Raw genomic sequence first — 20272 nt, 5'->3', positions numbered from 1 at the left:
TCCTGCTCAGAGCCGTCTGACTGGCCTATTGGCGGCGTTGGAGTTGGACCAAAGTGATGTGGACGAGAAAAAAAAGAGATTTACTCAGTGGTGACAGACTCAGAGTTACCGAAGGTTCTTAGCCTGGGGCCACAGCTCAATGCAGTGTCAAAACCATACAAGAGAGCTATTTAATTAAAGCGCTCTTATTTATTGCAATCACATGGACACTTATATTTTAACATCTATATGCACATTCAGAATCAAACTGTGTAAAAATACACCACACTGAATTCCTGCACTCTATTACGCTGGCGAGAGACAAGAAGGGCACTTTTCCTCTTTAAATGGAATGAGCTGGTGAATCTTGACCGTGGTGTCGTAGGTTAACCTTTGGTGACCTTGCCAAAAGGCTTATTGGTTCTCAAGAGGTCTGGAGTGGAGAGACCTTAATTCCTCTGGAATCACTTCACAGTTGATCACTGCCAACTTGAACCGCTGAACTTTACGAACACCAGAGCAACCCAATTTAGGGCTGTTGAATACACACATTTTACAGAGGCCAAAAGATCGGCAGTTAGAATTGCCTCTCATTTTTATGTGGAGCTGTCCAGCAATTTGATCTGTGGTTCAATAGAGAAGGCTCAGTGTGATTTGGAGAAGGGTTGGTAAATACCCTCAGTGCTTAGGGTGTCAGTTACTCTCCTTGTGTCCTTGATATTGAAACCACTCTGCATACAGTGGATCCCCTGCAGAAAACATCTCAGTTCTACAGTTTTAGATTGACCTTAGCATTTTCAAGTGTTTTATAAATAAAGCATGAATCACACAAATGATGATTTAAATAATGTAAGATATGTGCACATTAATGAACTAAAAAATTCTGTGAAATTTTGCCTGCAATAAAATTTCTGTCAATAGTTGTCCATAGCCAATAGTGTAAAAATGTTTGAAGCACAGCGCAGACAGAAGTTACTTTCAAACCCAGCGGCTTTCCTTTGATCAAGGGCAAATTGCCTTTACCAACTTGAATCCGATTTCCAGATCACCTGCATTCCTATTGAAATCATTGGATTTTGCCCATGAAAATTTGGCGAACAACAGTAAATGTGAACGCACCTTTACTTGTGTACTAGTAATAATGGCAAATAGTGACATTGTGGGAAATTAAGTGTTGTTCCACCCTGGTCAATACAATGAAAGCTAACCAATTATAGTGAAATATATAAATGTAATAGGATATATCTTTTTTTCAAGGCCTATAAAACCTTCACAATTTAAGACATTTAAGATCTTTTTTATCTTTTGTCAAACCATCATTTAAAGTTTTTTGTTTATCTAATAAAAAGTTATGCTTTTTGCAATTATAGAAATTATGATTATCAATTTATCTTAACCATGTTTCCTTAAATTAAAAATTCTCCAATTCAAGTTTCAGTGTCGCACAACATCTTGTCATTCATTGTTTTTTTTGTTTTTTTCTGACTATTTATTTGTTTCCGACTTGAATATGTGACTTCCTGACTCGGATGTAAGAGCTTCCCTGGTGCACTTGACTAGTGTTTAACTAAGAATGTGTTTCCCTGAGATGGATTAGGTCATGGTTCTGTTGAGGAAGACTACAGGACAATGTGTGTTGATGTTGCTAAAACCAGATTAGGGCTGCCAGTTCAAAGTGTAGAGGAATTGATCGTTCCTTCAGTGAGAACATTAGTGTTCCTTTTTGATGCGCAGGAAATGGCTGCTCTATAAATGTATTTTAATGTTTTACAAAGCAGTGTGCAGAGTCTTTTTCCTCTGACCTTGACCACCCTACCTTTAGCACACATGGAAATCATCAGTGTCAACAGCAAGGGCATTAAGATTTGGATCCCCTTTTCTTTGTAGTTGGATTTTTCTCTGTGGTTCTGTTCATCTCCTAGTCGATGTAGCTTCAGTTCCTTTGAATAAAAGCTAAAACAACACCATCAATGTCCCCCTCGTGTCTCAGCTCTCCTGAAACCACGTCAGGCAGCGTGAGGCCAGTAGCTCCTCGTGTCACTCCAACACTCCTGGAGTTTATTTTGCCTACAGCTGACCTCGCTGGTGATCTGTGGCCAAATTTAGTTTGGACAGTTGCCACCTTAGGGAGAGAAGTAGATGTCATTAATCAGGGCAGGTCCTCTTCTCTCAGGATCCAGGTCAGGGAGGGAGCATTATTGCTCTTTCACTCTCTCGTGAATGCTCAGAGACGAAAGCAAGTAAATTCCTGTCATCTAATTTAACTTAACCTCCCACAGGCTGCAAGCCAACCCAAGACTACTGACAAAAAAACAGCCAGATCAAAGCCTGTGGTGTCAGTTGAGGAAGATGATGAGGAAGAGTTGGGTGGGTCCACACCAAACAAAGTCTGGAGCAAGACCAAACGAGAGACACACAAGCAGGTATAATTCAAAAAACAATGGAATATTGGTTCTGGTTGGCTAGATGATGTGGTGTGCATTTTTTAAAGGTTTGGTCAATTTTGTTTTACTGAAAAATATATTATTTTACTATAATACTAATATTATTTCTGACAAAAAAACAAAAACGACAACTTTACTGTCTAAAAGCTAAATCACATAAATTAAAACACCTAAAATATCTAACTACAAAAATAACATAAGAAATCAAATTGGAAGATTTTTCTGTTTATACATTGTTAGTAGATTGTGTGAAAAGATTTAGATTGTAGATTTTTAAAACACCAGCATACTTTTTTTCATTATTCTTTGATGAATAGAAAGTTCAAAAGAATTTGTGTCATTACTGTCACTTTTACTGACCCCAAACTTTTGAACAATAGTATAGTTGCCATATATTAGGAAGAGGGTCTCTCACAAAGGTATCATCTTATTTGGAAGTCTTTGGTATATAATATATAGTGTTATCAGACAGTGGTTTAATACACTCTCATTGAAATTATTTGTTGGTGTCATCTTTACAGAGACCAAACAAAGGTGACATGGCTGCTAAAAGAAGTACTAGGCAAAGGTCTATGCCCAATGAAAGTGATGAGGACTTCAGTGATGAAGATGAGCCCGTCCCTCCACGAGTTCATCCTAGAACAAGAGCAGGAGCACGACACAGACAGGAACACGAACAAGTAAAACCAACAGCAGAGCACAGGCCAAATGACAAATAGACCACAGTCAATCATTCACTGATTCAAATTGTTCAAAGTTTAAAAGCATCAAAAAGTCATAGGAAATACAAAAATGCTTTGCAATGTTTATTGTCTGATACAAACGTGTATTAACACATCTAATATCAGCCCTCTCCTTTATAGTTCTTATAATGTGAAAAGATCAAATTTGCTCCAACAACACAGGAAAAGAAGAATGCGGATGTTTACAAGGGAAAGACCTGGTTGACCATGAGGGGGAAACAAAACCATCACTATAAGAACCAGCAAAAACATACTCGAGAACTAAATGACGACTATGCAGTACCCAGCAATGAAGTCGACTACTGGAGGAACAACACCAAGAAACACAGCCGGAATCAAAACCAATGGGAGGACACTGATGATGATGATGATGGAGACCACTGGGGAAGTGAAGTCTGTGGAATGGAAGATGAATGGACTCGGTACCATCACAGAGATGGCTTTGGAAAGTCAAAAAAATGCCATTTTAAAAGAATGTTGATCTTCCTTCTTGTTACGATATTGACTGTTGTTGGTTGTTGGTATTATCCTTACTGGAGCCGTAACGCCATATGACCACTACTCTGAATGAACAGACTGTTGTTAAGCGTTTCCTGTGACCATTTTCACAGTGATGGGCTGAAAGAATATATACGAATGGATTTATAAATCAGCATTGTTTTTTTGAACTAGAAATGTAATAATATTTTAATTGAAATTGAATTTTGGATTTAAATAAAGTTATTTTCTTTGCTATATTTGTGTAATTGAGTTGAATATTACCTTGCTGCAGTAAGGACATTCTCCAAACACAATATTGAAACTTTGGCGACTGGTGGGCAGACCTCTCAGCCACTGTGAAGACAAATAAATCAATAAAAGATTTAAATACCATACAAACACTAACAAATTACACATTTTTAGGAAATTGTTTTGTGATTGTTCTGTTTGAAATACTGTTAAACTGGTTTGCTAAATCTTAAAGCGCTTACCTCATAAAGACACGCTTGATGGAAAGGCTGGCCACAGCGCGGGTCATTGCAGACCTGATCTGGAATATCTGACTCAAGTCGATAAGAGTAGCAGATGCCACATTCAACGCTGAAACTCTTGAGTACACAACCACAAAATTAGATGAGCTCACATGTAGTACAAGTCAAGTAAAAAAAGTTCTTAGTTCTCCCAGCAATGACATTTTTGCCATCATTTACTCACATTTGTGTGGTTTAAAGCCTGAAGGATTTTTTTATTTTTCCTTGGAGCACATAAGGAGAGATTTCCAGGCTACAAATCTACTGGTTATTCTTATATGCAATTGCAATGAATGAGGATAGATGCTTTCCCCTCTAGTAAGCAGTGTTTGTTAGCTACATTTAAATAAAGGTAGGTAATTTAAGTAAAGCAGAAATAAATAAGCAGCATTAGATTGAAAAATGAAATCCATCCCATGTCAACTCACTGACTCTGTGATACTGTGACTGGTTCACAGAGTCATTGAGCTGATCTTGTGAATTGGATCAACCAAATCAATGAAAATATTTGACAAAAAATTTTTTTTTTTTTTTTTTTCATGAATCAGCACTACTTTTCTCATAAACGTGCCAAATTTCAGTAAATAATGAAACTACTGACTTCAGAAAACATATTGCACGAACCCACTCTTTTATTATCTAATTAATAAAATTGTTGTCCATTCCAGCACTCTGACCAGCACTGTACATTTATCAAAATGTCTCCAGCTGTGCTCCACTGAAGTAACTCGGAAAGTCATACAGGTTTCGAATCACATGAAAGGTGAGTAAATAATGACAGAATTTTTCAGTTAATGATTAAAGGAAAGACTCTTATGGAATTATAAAAACAAATGAAAAGCATAATTTCTCATATTTTGTACGCCTGAGTCTAATCTAAAATTCTGTATTTGAGATTCACTCTGCCTGCTGGTGCACGCCAGCTCATATTTGTTCCCACAGGGTGGACTCATCAACCCTATATGTGCTTGACCCCCACTTCACACAATCCTCAGACACCTCAGCCAGGCTAGAGAATCCCCCCCCCCCCACCCCCACCCTGTGCTTCTGCTCTCTTCTCCTCCACTGTCCGTGTTTGCATATTGCTGTTCAGATAATTAGTTGTTTTTTCCCCCTTTTTTTTCTGAGCAATCCATTAAAAGGATGGAAGATAAAAATTTCAACATCTGGTCAAGTAAACTTTTCTCGCTTCAGAATGTTAATGATGGTCAAGCATTAATCTGCGGTACAGACTGTGAATAAACACTGCGGCCTTTCAACCTGCGAGCTGAAAGAGAGAAAGCATAAAAAAAGCACACAGGAAAAAAGATAAATGGCGGAGCTATGATTAAACAGCTCTTGATAGTGCCGAATATTCTGCCACCTTTGTTATTGTAATGATCTTATCTGTAAACAACCCAATTAAAGGAAATCCGTACCAACCTCTCCCGATGATAAAAACAAAGAGAAAAGGAGGTGGAAAAAAAAAGAACACTGCAAGCTTCAAATGTGATGGTGCTGTGGAACTAATTGTAAGTGGCAGTGTATGAGACGAAAATATGCAACGTACAGATTTTTCGTGGGTGGTAGGCGATGGAAATTCTATCTCCAACACATCCTTCATATTCTGTAGGACACTGCAGTCAGGGTTCCTATGAGGAGAGGAGGAAATCAGACCTTCACGCACTAATTAAACACATACAGTCAAGTCATGATGGTATAATGAATACAGTTCGGTGATTACTGCCCAAAACCATTCTCACCAGTGTTTCAGATTCATTTTGTGCTGTAATACATACATCAACTGAAAACTGTCTGCGGCGTACACATGAAATGGCAAATTTGCATTGAAATATGCAACATCCACTTTGATTTCTCATTAATCATTTTCAACCTCCTTGGGAAAAAAATGAATTGGAAAAGAAGTTTGCTCACCATAAATGCATATTGGCATTCAATTTATTCCGTAAAGGAGTGACAACTGAAAGACACAAGCAAGAGTTAAAATTATTAGCAGATTTGTGGTAACAAATGCCAAAAGTATAGGTGCTTTAGTATTACGTTGATTTTAAAAAAATCGAACAATGTCTTTATATAATTTTAGTAATATAGACATAATTTAGTTCCCACAAATATGCACAACGGCTCAAATGTTTGGGGTCCGTTAGATTTTTAAAAATGTTATGCTCACAAAGGCTGCATTTATTTTATCTTCAGTGTCACACGATCTGTCAGAACCATCATACATTTTTTTTCAGGATTCTTTGAATAGAAAGTTCAAAAGAACAGCATTTATTTGAAATGGATTTTTTTAAACACTATAAATGTCTTTACTAACTTTTGATCAATTTAATGATCCTTGCTAAATGAAAGTATGAAATGCTAAAAAGAAAAATACTGTAAAAAAACTAATACTGTAAAATAAAAGTTGATACTTATTTCTTATTTTACAGTATTGGTATGTTGATGACCCTACAGTAAGCTGTTATCTGTTCTGTCACATCTTCAATTATTCATTATCAAAACCTACACACTTATTTATGTTTTTGTAATAGCAATACACACTGGACTTCATAATGTTTGCAAAGCACTGGGGGACAAAAATGCCATCAACATAAATCATATCAATCAATCTGCATGGCAAAAACAAGCCCGAGGGAGAGTTGTATATGAAGGCAAGAACTGAGCACCCCCCCCCTAATGTAGCCGAGCAGTTTCAATTAACTCTACCTCATCTCTCATTCAGCGTTCCTCACCTGATCGCAGAGCGCTGACAGACAATGCACGGCCGCGTCATTTCTTACCTCTAATCTCTATTCTCTCGTAGAAATGCCACAGCAGCGCGGGCGAAAGAACAGGACATTTCCTACTGTGACAAACAGTCTGACAGAAAGGGAAATATTCAAATAATTCAAATAAAACGCGCTCATCATGGCTGTTCCACCCGAGAGATCAATCTGGGAGGGACGTGATAGCCGCACTCTCTGTTTGTCATTTGTAAATGCAAAAAGCAATATTTCTGTCTGACCCCGCGCTCGGAGGGTCCGCGACTGCCACCGTCTTGACTATTGAAGTGTGGATTTAATATCAATGAATAACATTGCTAGGCAACCGACAATGTGTTCTGTGTGCCATTGTCAGCCAAGCATGACCTTGGATTTAAAGAAACAATCACGGCGGCTTAAATAGTGCAAACTGACCTCCATTCCAGCGCCATCTCACTCGAAATCTAAAAGCACATTGCGCCGCAAACATATTGCGGGCTGTCAGCTCGGCCGCTCCTGCTGTAGCGGTCCTGTCTAAATGCAGTAAAGCATTTACAGCATGTGCACTTATGTACGGAGGTAATTGAAAAACAAGAGCACGAGAGGGAGGCACGAGTTCCTCACACACGAGCTGCCTCTCACATGCAGGAAACCGTAATAAAAGCTGTATGGAGATAAACAGAGAGATTTGCAGATATGAAAAATGCCTACCGTGCTCAGCCCCGAGCAAACAGCACTCCGGCAGCATTTTGGGGTGTCTGGGGTCAATTTGTACCTTTATTGAGACATTGTTTCCTGGGGAAGAACAGCGATATGGCAGCTTAATATCACAGGAAATCATTGTTGATGGCCATAGTTGGATGGATGGCAGGAAAATGTGGTGATCTGCAAATAATGAGATTCAAATGTAGTAATATGAATGTAATGTTACCGATGGCGATCCTTCTCATGGAGTCTGCTTTTGTGGGTTTTTCTGGTTCCAACACCCAAGTCTGCTCATCTATCTCATCCAGAACCGACCAGAACTCGGACAGAGCCTCAACGTTAATCAGGAACTGACTGTGGACAACGGCCAAGGTGCTCTGGGTGTAGAAGAAAGGGCAAGAAATTAGTCTCAAATGTATTTTTCCTGCTTGAGTGTTGGTTTTTGACTTAATTTAAAGGGACAGTTCAAACAAAACTGAAAAATTTGTTGTTGTTTTTTTAGTTAGTAAAGGCTTTGCAAGTATACCGTTAAGTTGTGGTCCCATTAGCATGTTGGCGAAAATTCACAGGCAATAAAGGTCCATTAGTGTTGCTCATTCAAAAATCACTTTCAAACCAAGCAGCTTTCCGTTGGTCAACGTGTAAATTTGAGTGACCAACTTGAACCCGTTGCGGAATTTGTGTATGGAAATCTTTCGCCTTCATGCGAAACTCCAGATCATGTGGATTTTGACCACACCTTTAGTCAATTAATCTGCTAGCTAAATCTGTACCATATGGAAATGTTCAAGTGATTCGTCGTTACACTTTTCATACTTATTAAATGTTTTTGTTTGATTAGGCACTATGGAAAAATGTCTACTCACTGAGGTCCTAGGCGGACTTAACCAAATTGTTAACCAGTGTAAACCAAAATTGCAACCAAACTTGACGGCCAATGATGCATTTTCATTGAATGGAAAAAACAGGTCTGATGTTTTGCTCAACAGGGGGAAAAAAAGAACGACATAAGGGTGGGTAGACAACAGAATGTCCAGTTTAAAGTTGCAATGAAACGGAGGTAGTGACACATCTTTTCTTTAGTATTGCGACATCCATCCGAGTGTAACGTCTTACAGAAGAAGAAAAAAAGAAGTATGCCAGGGACTTCTATCCATTGGTTGTTGGTTGGATCTGAATGTGAGCTTGCAATCAATGTTTTAGCAGACTAAATGATTGGAGAACTCCAGCATACTTCACCAGAGTGTAATGCCGAGTTTTGATTAGAAAATAGAATAAAAATAAATAAAAAAATAAACAGGCATGGATTATTTGTTAAATTTGATGAATTTAGAAAATAGATGATAGAACATGCATTTAGACAATATATAATAAATTTCATGACAACTTAAAGCAAATGATCTAAAGTAGGTGTTAAATGATCGTATTGACCAAATTTAGACATGTGCATGTTGTATTTACAGTAAAAACCACTAAAATCCACAAACATCTGTTTGAATGGAAATGGTGCCTCTCAGTCAGCGGTTGTACTCTCAGAAGTGCCTAGATGCTAGAAATAGTACCCTTTTAAATTCTCATGCAACTCTTGATATGCAGGAACAACAGTGCTTTTTTTTCTTTGTTTTTTTTCTGACATTGGCTGAGCTGTCTTTAATAACTCCTGAACACTTCTGCATATGGAAGATGTTGATACTGTCCACATGTCTGGTTTCATATCACTGCTTTATACAAACTCCTCAGCCCTCTGCCATCAACACTCAGGGAGGAAAAGGAAAAAAAACACATTTCCACTGAAGTCTTGCCAAGTCTTCATCAACGACCTGTCAACAAACCATTGATTAAAGCACCAACCAAGAACAAATCAAATATAAAAAGTGACTGAACAGGAAAAGACCAAAACTCATACATCAGCAAACAAGAGAAATTCAGCGATAGCGTTTGATCACTGAGAACCACAGACGACCCATCTACGATTCAGCATAACGGCTTCCTCTAATTCTAACATATACAAACACAGTAGGCCTCTGTTTCCTTTGGAGCTGTCCAGTGGTGAGGCAGAGCTAATGGTTTAAGTATGGCCATTCATAAATCACAGCTGATGATTGACAGCTGATGGAGTTTGGCCCCGTTTCACTCCACGCTGTCAGAGTGAGGGCGTACAGGTCGCCCACGCCACTCTGACCTCAGACCCACACTCCTCGCTTTCCACCGAGCTGCCAACTCAAGGTCTTTAATCTCAGAACGCTTTAGTCTGGACACCAGATCCTCTCTGCTCAAAGCCACGAACAGTGCTTTATTATTTTTTACTGCTGTTTAAGATGAATATAGGCTTATTTAGTGTGAAAGAGATGACAGCAGCTGAATTGAAATTTGTGTCATCAAAACTTTCAAACATCCCAAATGATGCCACTGTACGAAATTAAGTTTGCAAACATCGCTGAAGGTTTACATCCCAATTTAAATTATGGAAAAGATCATTTAATTATCTTGTCAATTTAATTTGCCCAGTGTTTTAGCAGAAAAGACTTAAGATATAAATTAAATATGCAATAATATACATTTGTAATTAATTAAAAACACCAAAAATAACAGATTGTACTAATTATTCCACTGAAAATATATATATATATATATATATATATATTTTTTTTTTTTTTTGCTTTACTGTATATATATTTTTTATTTTATTTAAACAAATTATTTTTTCTCATCTTTTAGATTTCCAGATGGGGGTCCCTCACAAAGACGGCTTCATCATATTTGGGGGTCATAGGCATCAGAAAGTTTGAAAACTCTTGCTGTAGTCAGTCAAAAAAGCTGCAGCGTAATATAAATATAATGTAAACATTCTAAAAAAGCTGATTAACCTGCTCCACCCCGAAAAATAAAGATTAGATCTGCAAAAAAAACAGCAAGTCTATATGTACACAGACAGTATATTATTAGTCATCTGTGTACTTTTGTGGTGATCCGAGAGAAAACTGGATTGATGTTAGATTGTGAGATGTTAAATCGCATTTGTCAACAATAATTTTGAACCATTGTAATACCTCAACCACATAATACAGCCAATCTCAGCTGATTTAAGAGGGACAGGACTGGCGGCATTTTAGAGGATAAGATCTCACATGTTTTTCTTTTGTCACATAATTTGTGTGTGCTGACGTTGATTATGTGCCTGATTCTCTGATACATTTCCATACATGTTAAATTGGAGAGCACAGAGGCAGAGCTGAATAAAACAGCCAGAGCTGGTAATTGAACATAACAAAACAAATCAAATTACTTCTGTTTTTAGACAGTAGCACTAGGGCAAGGGATGTGCAGACAGCCAAATCAGAAAAACAGCATAGTAATCTGGATTGGTTAAGGGAAAATCTTTGGTAAGGCAAGAACATGTTAATGGGAATGAGCTTTCCCTAATGCCACACAGGACCGGATGCTCTGATATAGGAGAGAGAGCATGAAACAAATATGATGGGTCGATGTGCCAATACAGCACGAACAATTTAGCATTGCACAGGTGCAAAGACGCAGCAATTATTTCCCAATTAATGCCGGTTGTGTGATTATAGTTATGCTTTTATTTAAATATATGGTGCAGGCGAGATGTCCTCATAATTGAATTTCTCTTGGAAATGTGCCTGAAATGTGGAATGGCACAATGGATTCCTCCCCAGTGAGGTGACAGCATGCTTACTGTTCTGTTAACTCTCCCAATTAGGTCCATCCTCATAATGTTCAATGGAGCATTTTCAGTCATTTAGTGAACAAGTGTTAAGTAAATAAATCAATAATTGCACACAAAGAAGTATGTATTCATTAATGCCCGTGGTCTATAATTGTGATTGTTAAGGAACCACTACATAAAGAAGCAATGCTGGGCTAAACCATTTACATAATACATTAGTGGGACAGTGTGAGTACTAACATTCTGTGAAGTACAGTACCTTGGAATACAATATAAACATAACTGTACATGATTGCTTCTGGTATCTCAGTATAGCTGATAAATGGATACCTTTGGCAACAAATGAACAGTCTTTAGCAATAAATAAAACTAGCACTATCAATACATTCAATGATTAAATGGCAATAATTTACATTTTTAATTTCCATCATTTTGTAGTAAAAAACTAATAATTATAATAATATTACTTATTAAATGAGCAGAATGTCAACATTGTTAGCTCTTATGAATACAATATCTTATAAATAGCTTGATAAAATAAACAGTGTATGCAGTGTAACATCAAAAGTGACTGTAAATGCAATTAAAAGCATTTAATAATGACAGTCTATATTAAAATAGAAAACAATAAACAATAAAATAATATTTCACTATTACATTTTATACATTATTTATTTTTGATTAGATAAATGCGAAGCTTTTTTTTCCAAAAGCATTAGAAGACTTTACCGTCCCCAAACTTTTGAACGGCATTGTATTTACTTTTTTGAAATAGGTTGAGGGGTTAAAATTCATGCAGAGAGCACCGTTTCTCTTTGTGCACTCCAGGAGTAGGGTCCGGGCGGCTGGTTGAGTGGAAATCCCACTGAGACACACTTGCACCGCTGTGTCCGCCACAGAACAAAGAGAACACCCCGCCAAATCTCCTGATCCATATTATACATTACTCACAAACTCACCGACTCTCTCACAAACACACACAGTCAGTTCAGCACAGGTAATCATCACTCATTCATATGTACGTGAGAGGCAGGCAGACAGGCCTTTCTCTTCCCCGAACAGAGGAGATGCATCAAGACATCAGCAGCGCAGCAGGGCTTCGGCCGACAGAAGGCTGCTGTGTGCTGAGCTGGTCTTCTCTGTCAGAGAGCCATGTTCCACTGCCATCCCTCACCCAGCACAACGCACAACCCTCCCTAACTCACACCACTGCTGTGCAATATGCCAACTTGCTTTCATCCACCTCAAAGTAATTGGAGCAAACGTATGACTGAAGAGGAGCCTGTTTTTCAGGGGAGGAGGCGAAAACAGAGGACGATGATAAAAAGAAAACGACAGTGAAAAATGGGTCTCCGTTCTCGCTTTTAATTGTTATACGTAAGAGGAAACTCGTCGAGGCTCATTAGAGGCCGCTAACATATGTAGCTTTCCAGATCGCTGTCCTGTCGGTTTATTTGGCTCTGTTTGAGCCTTTGTGAGAGGAGTTATTGTTTTTTATGGAAGCAACATCAAAGCGGCAGCGGAACGGAACACCTTTCATCAACAAAAACACACCTTTAAATGCCAAAAAACTTTGTTAATTACAAACATTGTACTTTAATTGCTATTTAAAAAAAGGCCAATTTTGGTAATGTGATAAAAAGCCAAATCAACTTTTCAGTAACAATATTTCTGTTCAAAAGGTTTTTAAGTAATTTTGGTCTATGTACCTGAGAGGTCCACGTGATGACCAATGGAACAGGAAGATCGGCAGAAAACTCCGGGGCCTCAGCTGGATACTGAAAAGAAAGTAAAAAAAAAGAAAAAAGAGAGACATCGATAATCATGGTTTAAAACAGAATATGTGGTAAAAAGGTGGTAATTTGGCAGATGCTTTTATCACTCAAAATGTTAATGGAAGTCTGGTATGGTATTTTTTTAAATATTAAAGTATAAAAGTTAGGATTTAGGTATGCATTAATATTTTTATATTTATATATTACTTTTGTGTTATATATATATATATATATATATATATATATATATATATATATAATTAAATATCCTTCATTGTGCTTATTCAGTGAAATACAGTATAGAAAACATGCTTAGATTATACATTTCAAATAAATGCAGTTCTTTTGATCTTTCTATTCGTCAAAGACTTAAAAAAATATATATATCACAGCTTCCACAAAAATATTCAGCTGCAGCACAACTGTTTATATATATATATATATATATATATATATATATTTGAATCAAATAAATGCCTTGGTGAGCATAAGAGACTTCTTTCAATAAAATTAGAATAATTAGAATAATAATATTGTATAATATAATTGATATGCAATTAATAAATTAACAATTATTTTAATTATTAATAATTTACAAATGTTTATCATTATTTTATATTTCAACACACCATATCCACTCTCCATGCTGAAAGACTAGGTGAGCTTTCCACTCCTGAAGGCCTTACTTATTCATCCTCTTTAAGCTTCAAATTCTCTTACATATATTTCCACACTACAACCAATAAAACAACTATGAGTATGACCCCACAACCCACATTTACACCAGCAGCAGAGATGCCTTTGCTGGCTCCTGTTGAGTAAGCTGGTGCCGGGTGACGCAGGGCCTTGTGAGAGGTGCCCGGCTCTGGGAGGATGAGCAGATGTGAGGTGGGTAGATCACAGCTATTTTTAGCACCCAGCAGGATGTTGGGCAGGTGGGCACAGGGGGCTTCTCACGCCCTGCTGAATCTCATCAGGACCCCGTGCAGTGTCCGCAAGGAGCCACTGGCATCTATACCATGTCTCCACTTCCAATGCCAAACAGAGCTCACTCACACAGCCCGACCCTCAGACTAAACTACTCACACGCCACAATTTTCTGCTTCTTCTGTGGCCCCTGTAATCACCTTATAAGGATCACTCATGGTCTTATCTATGCCACCGCATCCCTGCACACTCTCTCGCCTCTCCTTCAGGCCCTGCCACAATCTCACGGCTCCATCTCTCAACATAATCTTATAGTCACAGCACATTAGTGCCACCTGCTTAAAGTTAAATACTAAAACCAAAGTTCTGCTCCTTTTGCAGTCCAGCAGAGACTGAGGATCTAGATACCGAAAGCTGTGTGAACTTATCCTGGTACATTTGCATCTATGACCCACAAAAATTATAGATCTGCAAAATGACAAAATTATTTTAGACAATTATTTTATCTTTTTTGTAGACCTTAATGTCGAATTCATTTCATAAAAAAGGGGGAACTTTTTTTTAATTAAAAATGTGGCTGTTACGTCATATTTACAAACACAAACACATATGCGCACAGTCGCACACAGACACACACATTGGGTTTCCATAGACATAATGATTTTTATACTGTACAAACTGCATATTCTAACCCCTAACCTACCCCAAACAAAAAACTTTCTGCATCTTTATTTCAAAAATCACTTGGTATATATAAGCTGATTTCCTCATGGGGACCAAAAAATGTCTTCACAAGGACAAGGATTTTGGATTTTGCAACTACAGTTCAAAAGTTTGGGGTCAGATATTCATTTCAAATAAATGTTTTTCCTTTGAAATGTCTATTCATCAAATGAATGAAAAACGTATTGGTTTTCACAAAAAATATTAAGCAGCACAACTGTTTTCAAAATGGATCATAATAAGAAATTATTCTTGAGTAGCAATTCAGCATTTTGAAATGCTGAAGGATCATGTGACACTGAAGACTGGAGTAATGGCTGCTGAAAATTCAGCTTTGCCCTCAAATAAATTACAGTTTAAAATGTATTATAACAGTTTGATTTTAACAGTTTAAATTGTAATAATATATTTTCCAAATATCCTGTATCCAAATATTATTAAACATTTCTTAAAGACTTTGTAAGCATATTTGGTAGTTGTGCGTGGAGTCAGTTGTTTTATTTGTGATAATGCAATGAAACATGCCAAATTGTGCAGACATAATTTTTGTCCAGGCTGTAATTCAAAGAAATTATGAACACCAGAGAGAATCAATAAAATATTAATAACTGATTTTTCCTGTGAGCTTTTTGTTTTTCTATAATTTGTTTTTTTTTGCATAGTAAAATAAAACCTGTGGCCTGTATACTTGCCAAAACCGGCATTTTGACATTATTTTGTGTGTATTCGACTGTTTAAGTGCAATAAGCAGCGAAAAATAACTCGATTTAGTACTGAGAGGCGGCTTTATGTGCGCAAACTTTGGGTGTGAGCAAACAAAATCTGCGGGAATGAGTAAAATTAGACGCAATGCACGCAATCCCATGCCGGAATTCAAGCCTGTAACACCAACAATATTCATCTGGAGCAAATGAAATGAGTGAGTGAGGGGAGGCAGGTTTGTTTGTCAACTCTCTGTCGGAGAGATGAGAGAGCGAGAAAGTACAGCTGGTATTGTGTCTCTATTCTGTGGAAAATGAGTACTGGAAGATTTTCAGATATTTTAGTAGGCCTATTGATATGTATCTTTTCTATGTATATTTCTGACAACACTACATTTCACTTTATTAATTCAGATGCCTTTTTAAAAGACTACAATTGAAAAATGTGTATATATATATATAATTCAACTCGCTAAAGTGGCTAGTAGGAATGACTGCATTTGCTGAAAATGTCAAGCACTGAGTACAAGTAACGTGTAACAAGGACACAGTGAAATAAAGTTTTACCAAAATAAGAAATAAAACAGGGCTTGACCCTTGGCTTCACCTTAGACTTTAGCTTGATTGTAATAGCGTGTTGACGACCTGCAGAGTCCTCTGCCTTCATCTTGAGTGTGCGGAACTCTGCATCGATGAAGAGCAGCCTGCCAAGACAGATCAATAGCATCACACACAAGACCACATACAACACACATCAGACAGATCAACAGTGAATATTTGTTGCAAGTAAAAACATAACAGGGATATTTTTGTCATTCATGTTCCACAGATGTGTATACAATCCTCTCTCCCAGCAAACAGTGCTGAAAATCAACTACAGCGACCACAGATTTATTGCTAAAATCCCAGCACTTCACGACACAATCGTATTTCAGCAGCTTATTTACGAGTCGTGTAACACAGCATATCGTGGTTAGTTTATACATGCACACTTTACTCTTTGAGTGGTCCCATCAGCAGAAACTGCAGGATCACATATCCACATTCTGTCCCTTAGCACTTAAATCCACATAAAAACTCTGGAAGAACTTTGAAACATTTCGTTGGCTCACACTCTCTTCTGCTATTACAGCAGAATATACTCACTGTACATTAAATGAAAATTCTGTCGTTAATTACTCACCCTCATGTCGTTCCAAACCTGTAAGACCTTTGTTCATCTTCGGAACAAGAATTAAGATATTTTTGATGAAATCCGAGAGCTTCATTTGCTCCGAATATCTTAATTTGTGTCCCGAAGATGAACAAAGGTCTTACGGGTTTGGAATGACATGAGGGTGAGTAATTAATGACAGAAATTTCACTTTTGGGTAAACTAACCCTTTAACACAACATATTTTTTACTAACTCGTGTACTCAAACATGTGTGCACGGCCCACAATTATTTCTCACCTTTTATTCAATTTTGAGGGGGATTTCCCCCCCCATTTTAATTAGAAATTGAAGTGAAAAGTAGTAATGCGCAAATGCCTTTACATTTGTAAATACTGTTTGCAGTTCTTACAGATCTACCTGCAAACACGCTTGATTTCTCTGTTCTACTGTTCAAAGTGATCTTAATGCTCAGTCTGTTTCTTTCACAACCCATGAAGCAATGGGACGAATCTTTTGCATCACATTCAATTACATGAGCTTTTGGCACAAAATCACACCAATCATTCATTTCCTCAAAATTGAGATCTCTTTTCAGAGATGGAACCTCATTCAGCCACTCTGCATTCTACAGGGATCTCCCGCCACAGTATCAGGCCTTGCTGGCGTTCACCTCAGTTGATTGAAACAGCTTGACGGCTCGATGTCTTGCTGGGAGGATTGATGAGAGCATTACATTTGCAACAAGAAAATCAGCTCCCCTCATAAATGGAGAAAGGAACATTTGGCATGTTTGCATACAAACAGGCCATAGATGAAAGCATAAAGCCATACAAAAACAACAAAACAAAGAAATCGGAATAGTAAGGGGGAAAACATAAACTGTAATACCGCCAAGGCCACTTTCTGCGAAGCCTTCTCATCACAACTTTCCAGATATGCAAAAAGCCAGCTGCTGAAAATAGTACAGTTATTCCATTCTCACAGGTGCCACCAGGGATCATGAGTTTTAAGATATAACTGCTGGCTGGCGTGAGATGGTGAGAAGACCAGCCAATAGGAAACCTGCTCAGGTGTCATTATCTTGGCGGGGTGTTAAAAGACCACAGCGAGAAGCCCAGCGCTTCTCTCTCATACATGTGCATAGTGTGACAACCTCTCACCATGGCACCTATGCACCAATTGTCTAAAAAAAATCTGAACAGTTTCAGATGACGATGTCAGACCAAATGCAATATCTCACAGAAAAATGGGAGCAAAGTGGGATCAAATTCAAAATATTCACACTTTGCTGCGATACTTCAAATAGCACACTTAAAACGCACTATAAAGCAGCCGGAGACTGATGTTTTGTAATTTCCTAAATATCTGACTCTTTTGAACTATTCTGGGGATAAGAGGGGAGAACAGACCTGACCCCATCTATACAGTAATTAACAGTAAATGTGGCTTCTTCAAGGCAACTAAAACTCATTAAAATGACCAGGTTCTGCGGCACTTCCCCCTTCCTAAACCAATCAGGGTCCGCAACTGTGCCGGACTTGAGGCTATTAACAGAGACACGAATTAAGGATCTTAATTAATCTCAAGTGCATTTACAGATAGCGCTTGTGTATAATACTTCTGACCGCAATTCAGGTCTGAAATGTGCACCTTATTTTCAGCCTAACTTTTCAGCCTACATTTCTCCATTAAACTTGAGAGTGGGTCTGCAATTAGACCAATTTGCATTTGCTAATATCATAATTATATCTTTGGACATTAATAGAAAGTGGAAAATGAGAAGCCTAGTGAAATCACAGCTTGATACATGGCTGACAGACACCACATTAGCCTCCTCTGTTACAAAGTGAGAAATGTGACACGATGTTTTCATGAAAAGTTGACGAAAGTACGTGCCATTTATGTCCTTACAGTGATGCAAAGGATTTGTCCTATGTGCAATTATCAGAGAACACAATGGAATGCAAGTCGAGAAAAGCACTAGGCCACTAGAAGCATCATACTTATCCCATCCTAAGATCTCCATCTCGGTTATCAGCTGGGAATAATACTGAGGTGGTGAGAAGGACTGACATCCTGGTTGGCTCTTCAACGCCACTTCCTGATAATAGACAAGTTCATAATGAGAATCATTTATTCAATCTGCAGGACTCATGTGCTTATTATGGTAATATGATGCTAAACATTACATCATGTATAACATTTGTCAACATGAATATGGTAATGTTCAACTCCAGGGATAAAACATGCAATATTTTAGCAATACTTACCAATACTGTTCTGAGTTCCAGGATAAAAGCCATCAAATTAGTTGAATGCTGTAATCTCTGTAAAAAAATAAATAAATGCAATTAAAATGTTTTGATTAAACTACTACATACAGAATAGCAAAACCAGCACCTGTCATTTGACTAATGAGAGTGACCATTAGAGTTAATTTTTAATAATTTTAAATTCATAAGAAAATAATGAACTTTAACTAGTTAGGGTACCGCATAAATCTAGGCAGGGCAAATCATAAATCTAATCTTTTCACCCTTGAGGCACATGGAAAATGATTTTTTTTTCTCCCCTCGACAAACATTATGTGTTAATTAAGACGTATTTCTTGAATGATGAGAAATAGCTGCAAACTATTTGCCTTTGATTTATTGTACCTGCTTCACAATATGTTGATAACCATGAAGTAGCCGTTTCATTTGCCAGCAACAATGTAATCTGCAAAACAACCAAAGACAAGCCAAAGAAAATAATAATAATAATAATAATAAAACTTAAACCTTTGAAATCATGTATATTAACAAAATAATCAATGCAAAGTTAGTGTTTATATATGATTTAATAATTGCACTGGCTCTATATTACATACACAAAATAACACACACTTAAATGGAGTGAAAAAGCCCTTGTTAAAAATGTAAAACTGAAGAGAAAAAACTATATATATATATATATATATATATATATATTTTTTTTTTTACATAAAACATATGACCATGTCTTGTATCTGGTCCAATGTTCTTTACATTTGTTACATTATTTGGTACATACGTTTACATTTGTTATATTACATTGTGTTGGTATTCTTGGATTTTTAAATAAATAAATAAATAATGCACTCATCAAATAAACCATATTATTACAATCATACTTTGCCTGTTTCATCTGGTGATCAGGGGGTAAAGATATTCTTATCCTGAAGTCTTTTTCCTGTCAAAGATTAAATAATAAGAAAAATGTGACACTTGTGACAATCGGTTCAGCTACTGTTATGCGATTCATCACATGGCATAACATATTCACACTTAGTTAAAGACCGTGAAGCTTTGAGATGTGAAACATTCCTTACCAGCACTGTGATGAACCCGTGATAGACTGTCTTCTCCTTATTAAGCGCAATGATCATAGGGCTTTCTCTCATCAGCAAACAGCTCATGATGAATAATAAATACGTCAAAGCACAGGATGACTATAAACCGCTAGCTAAACACTTAGATGTCTCGATAGTAAACTTAATCATATAAAACACAGACAGAAGCTTTTTGTGCAGATAACAGTCAATCGCTGCCATCAGGAGCTTCTTCCACTGTTGTTGTTGTGATGCACTCATAGACTGTAAGGATGCACTGCAGGCAAAGTGAAAGTAACTTCCCGCGAAAAGACTCGAGCGTCACT

At 37.3% G+C, this 20272-nt stretch overlaps 2 protein-coding genes across 3 annotated transcripts in view; one reads left to right on the top strand and one right to left on the bottom strand.

Moving 5' to 3' along the window:
* Nucleotides 1-3901, top strand: part of vrk2 (VRK serine/threonine kinase 2) — a 16195-nt gene extending 12294 nt beyond the window's left edge. For both annotated transcript variants that reach the window (XM_084094019.1, XM_084094018.1), the window contains exons 12-14: nucleotides 2259-2402; nucleotides 2945-3103; nucleotides 3329-3901. In XM_084094019.1, the coding sequence (XP_083950145.1) occupies nucleotides 2259-2402; nucleotides 2945-3103; nucleotides 3329-3721 (696 nt within the window). In that variant the 3' untranslated portion in view covers nucleotides 3722-3901. The remainder of the gene's footprint in view (nucleotides 1-2258; nucleotides 2403-2944; nucleotides 3104-3328) is intronic.
* On the bottom strand, nucleotides 3649-20272 carry fancl (FA complementation group L). The gene is made up of 14 exons (XM_084094020.1): nucleotides 19947-20272; nucleotides 19749-19807; nucleotides 19255-19315; nucleotides 18868-18924; nucleotides 18601-18698; nucleotides 16050-16146; nucleotides 13026-13094; nucleotides 7852-8002; nucleotides 7632-7715; nucleotides 6091-6136; nucleotides 5726-5807; nucleotides 4138-4254; nucleotides 3929-4000; nucleotides 3649-3784 (listed from the first exon to the last, which is right to left on the bottom strand). Exons 1-14 carry the CDS (start codon nucleotides 20031-20033, stop codon nucleotides 3749-3751), a joined length of 1116 nt encoding a protein of 371 aa, XP_083950146.1. The 5' UTR covers nucleotides 20034-20272; the 3' UTR covers nucleotides 3649-3748.

This window comes from Abramis brama (genome assembly GCF_963993115.1).
Source record: "Abramis brama genome assembly, chromosome: 19".
Classification (NCBI taxonomy): domain Eukaryota; kingdom Metazoa; phylum Chordata; class Actinopteri; order Cypriniformes; family Leuciscidae; genus Abramis; species Abramis brama.
This window is presented reverse-complemented; position numbering and strand designations above follow the sequence as displayed.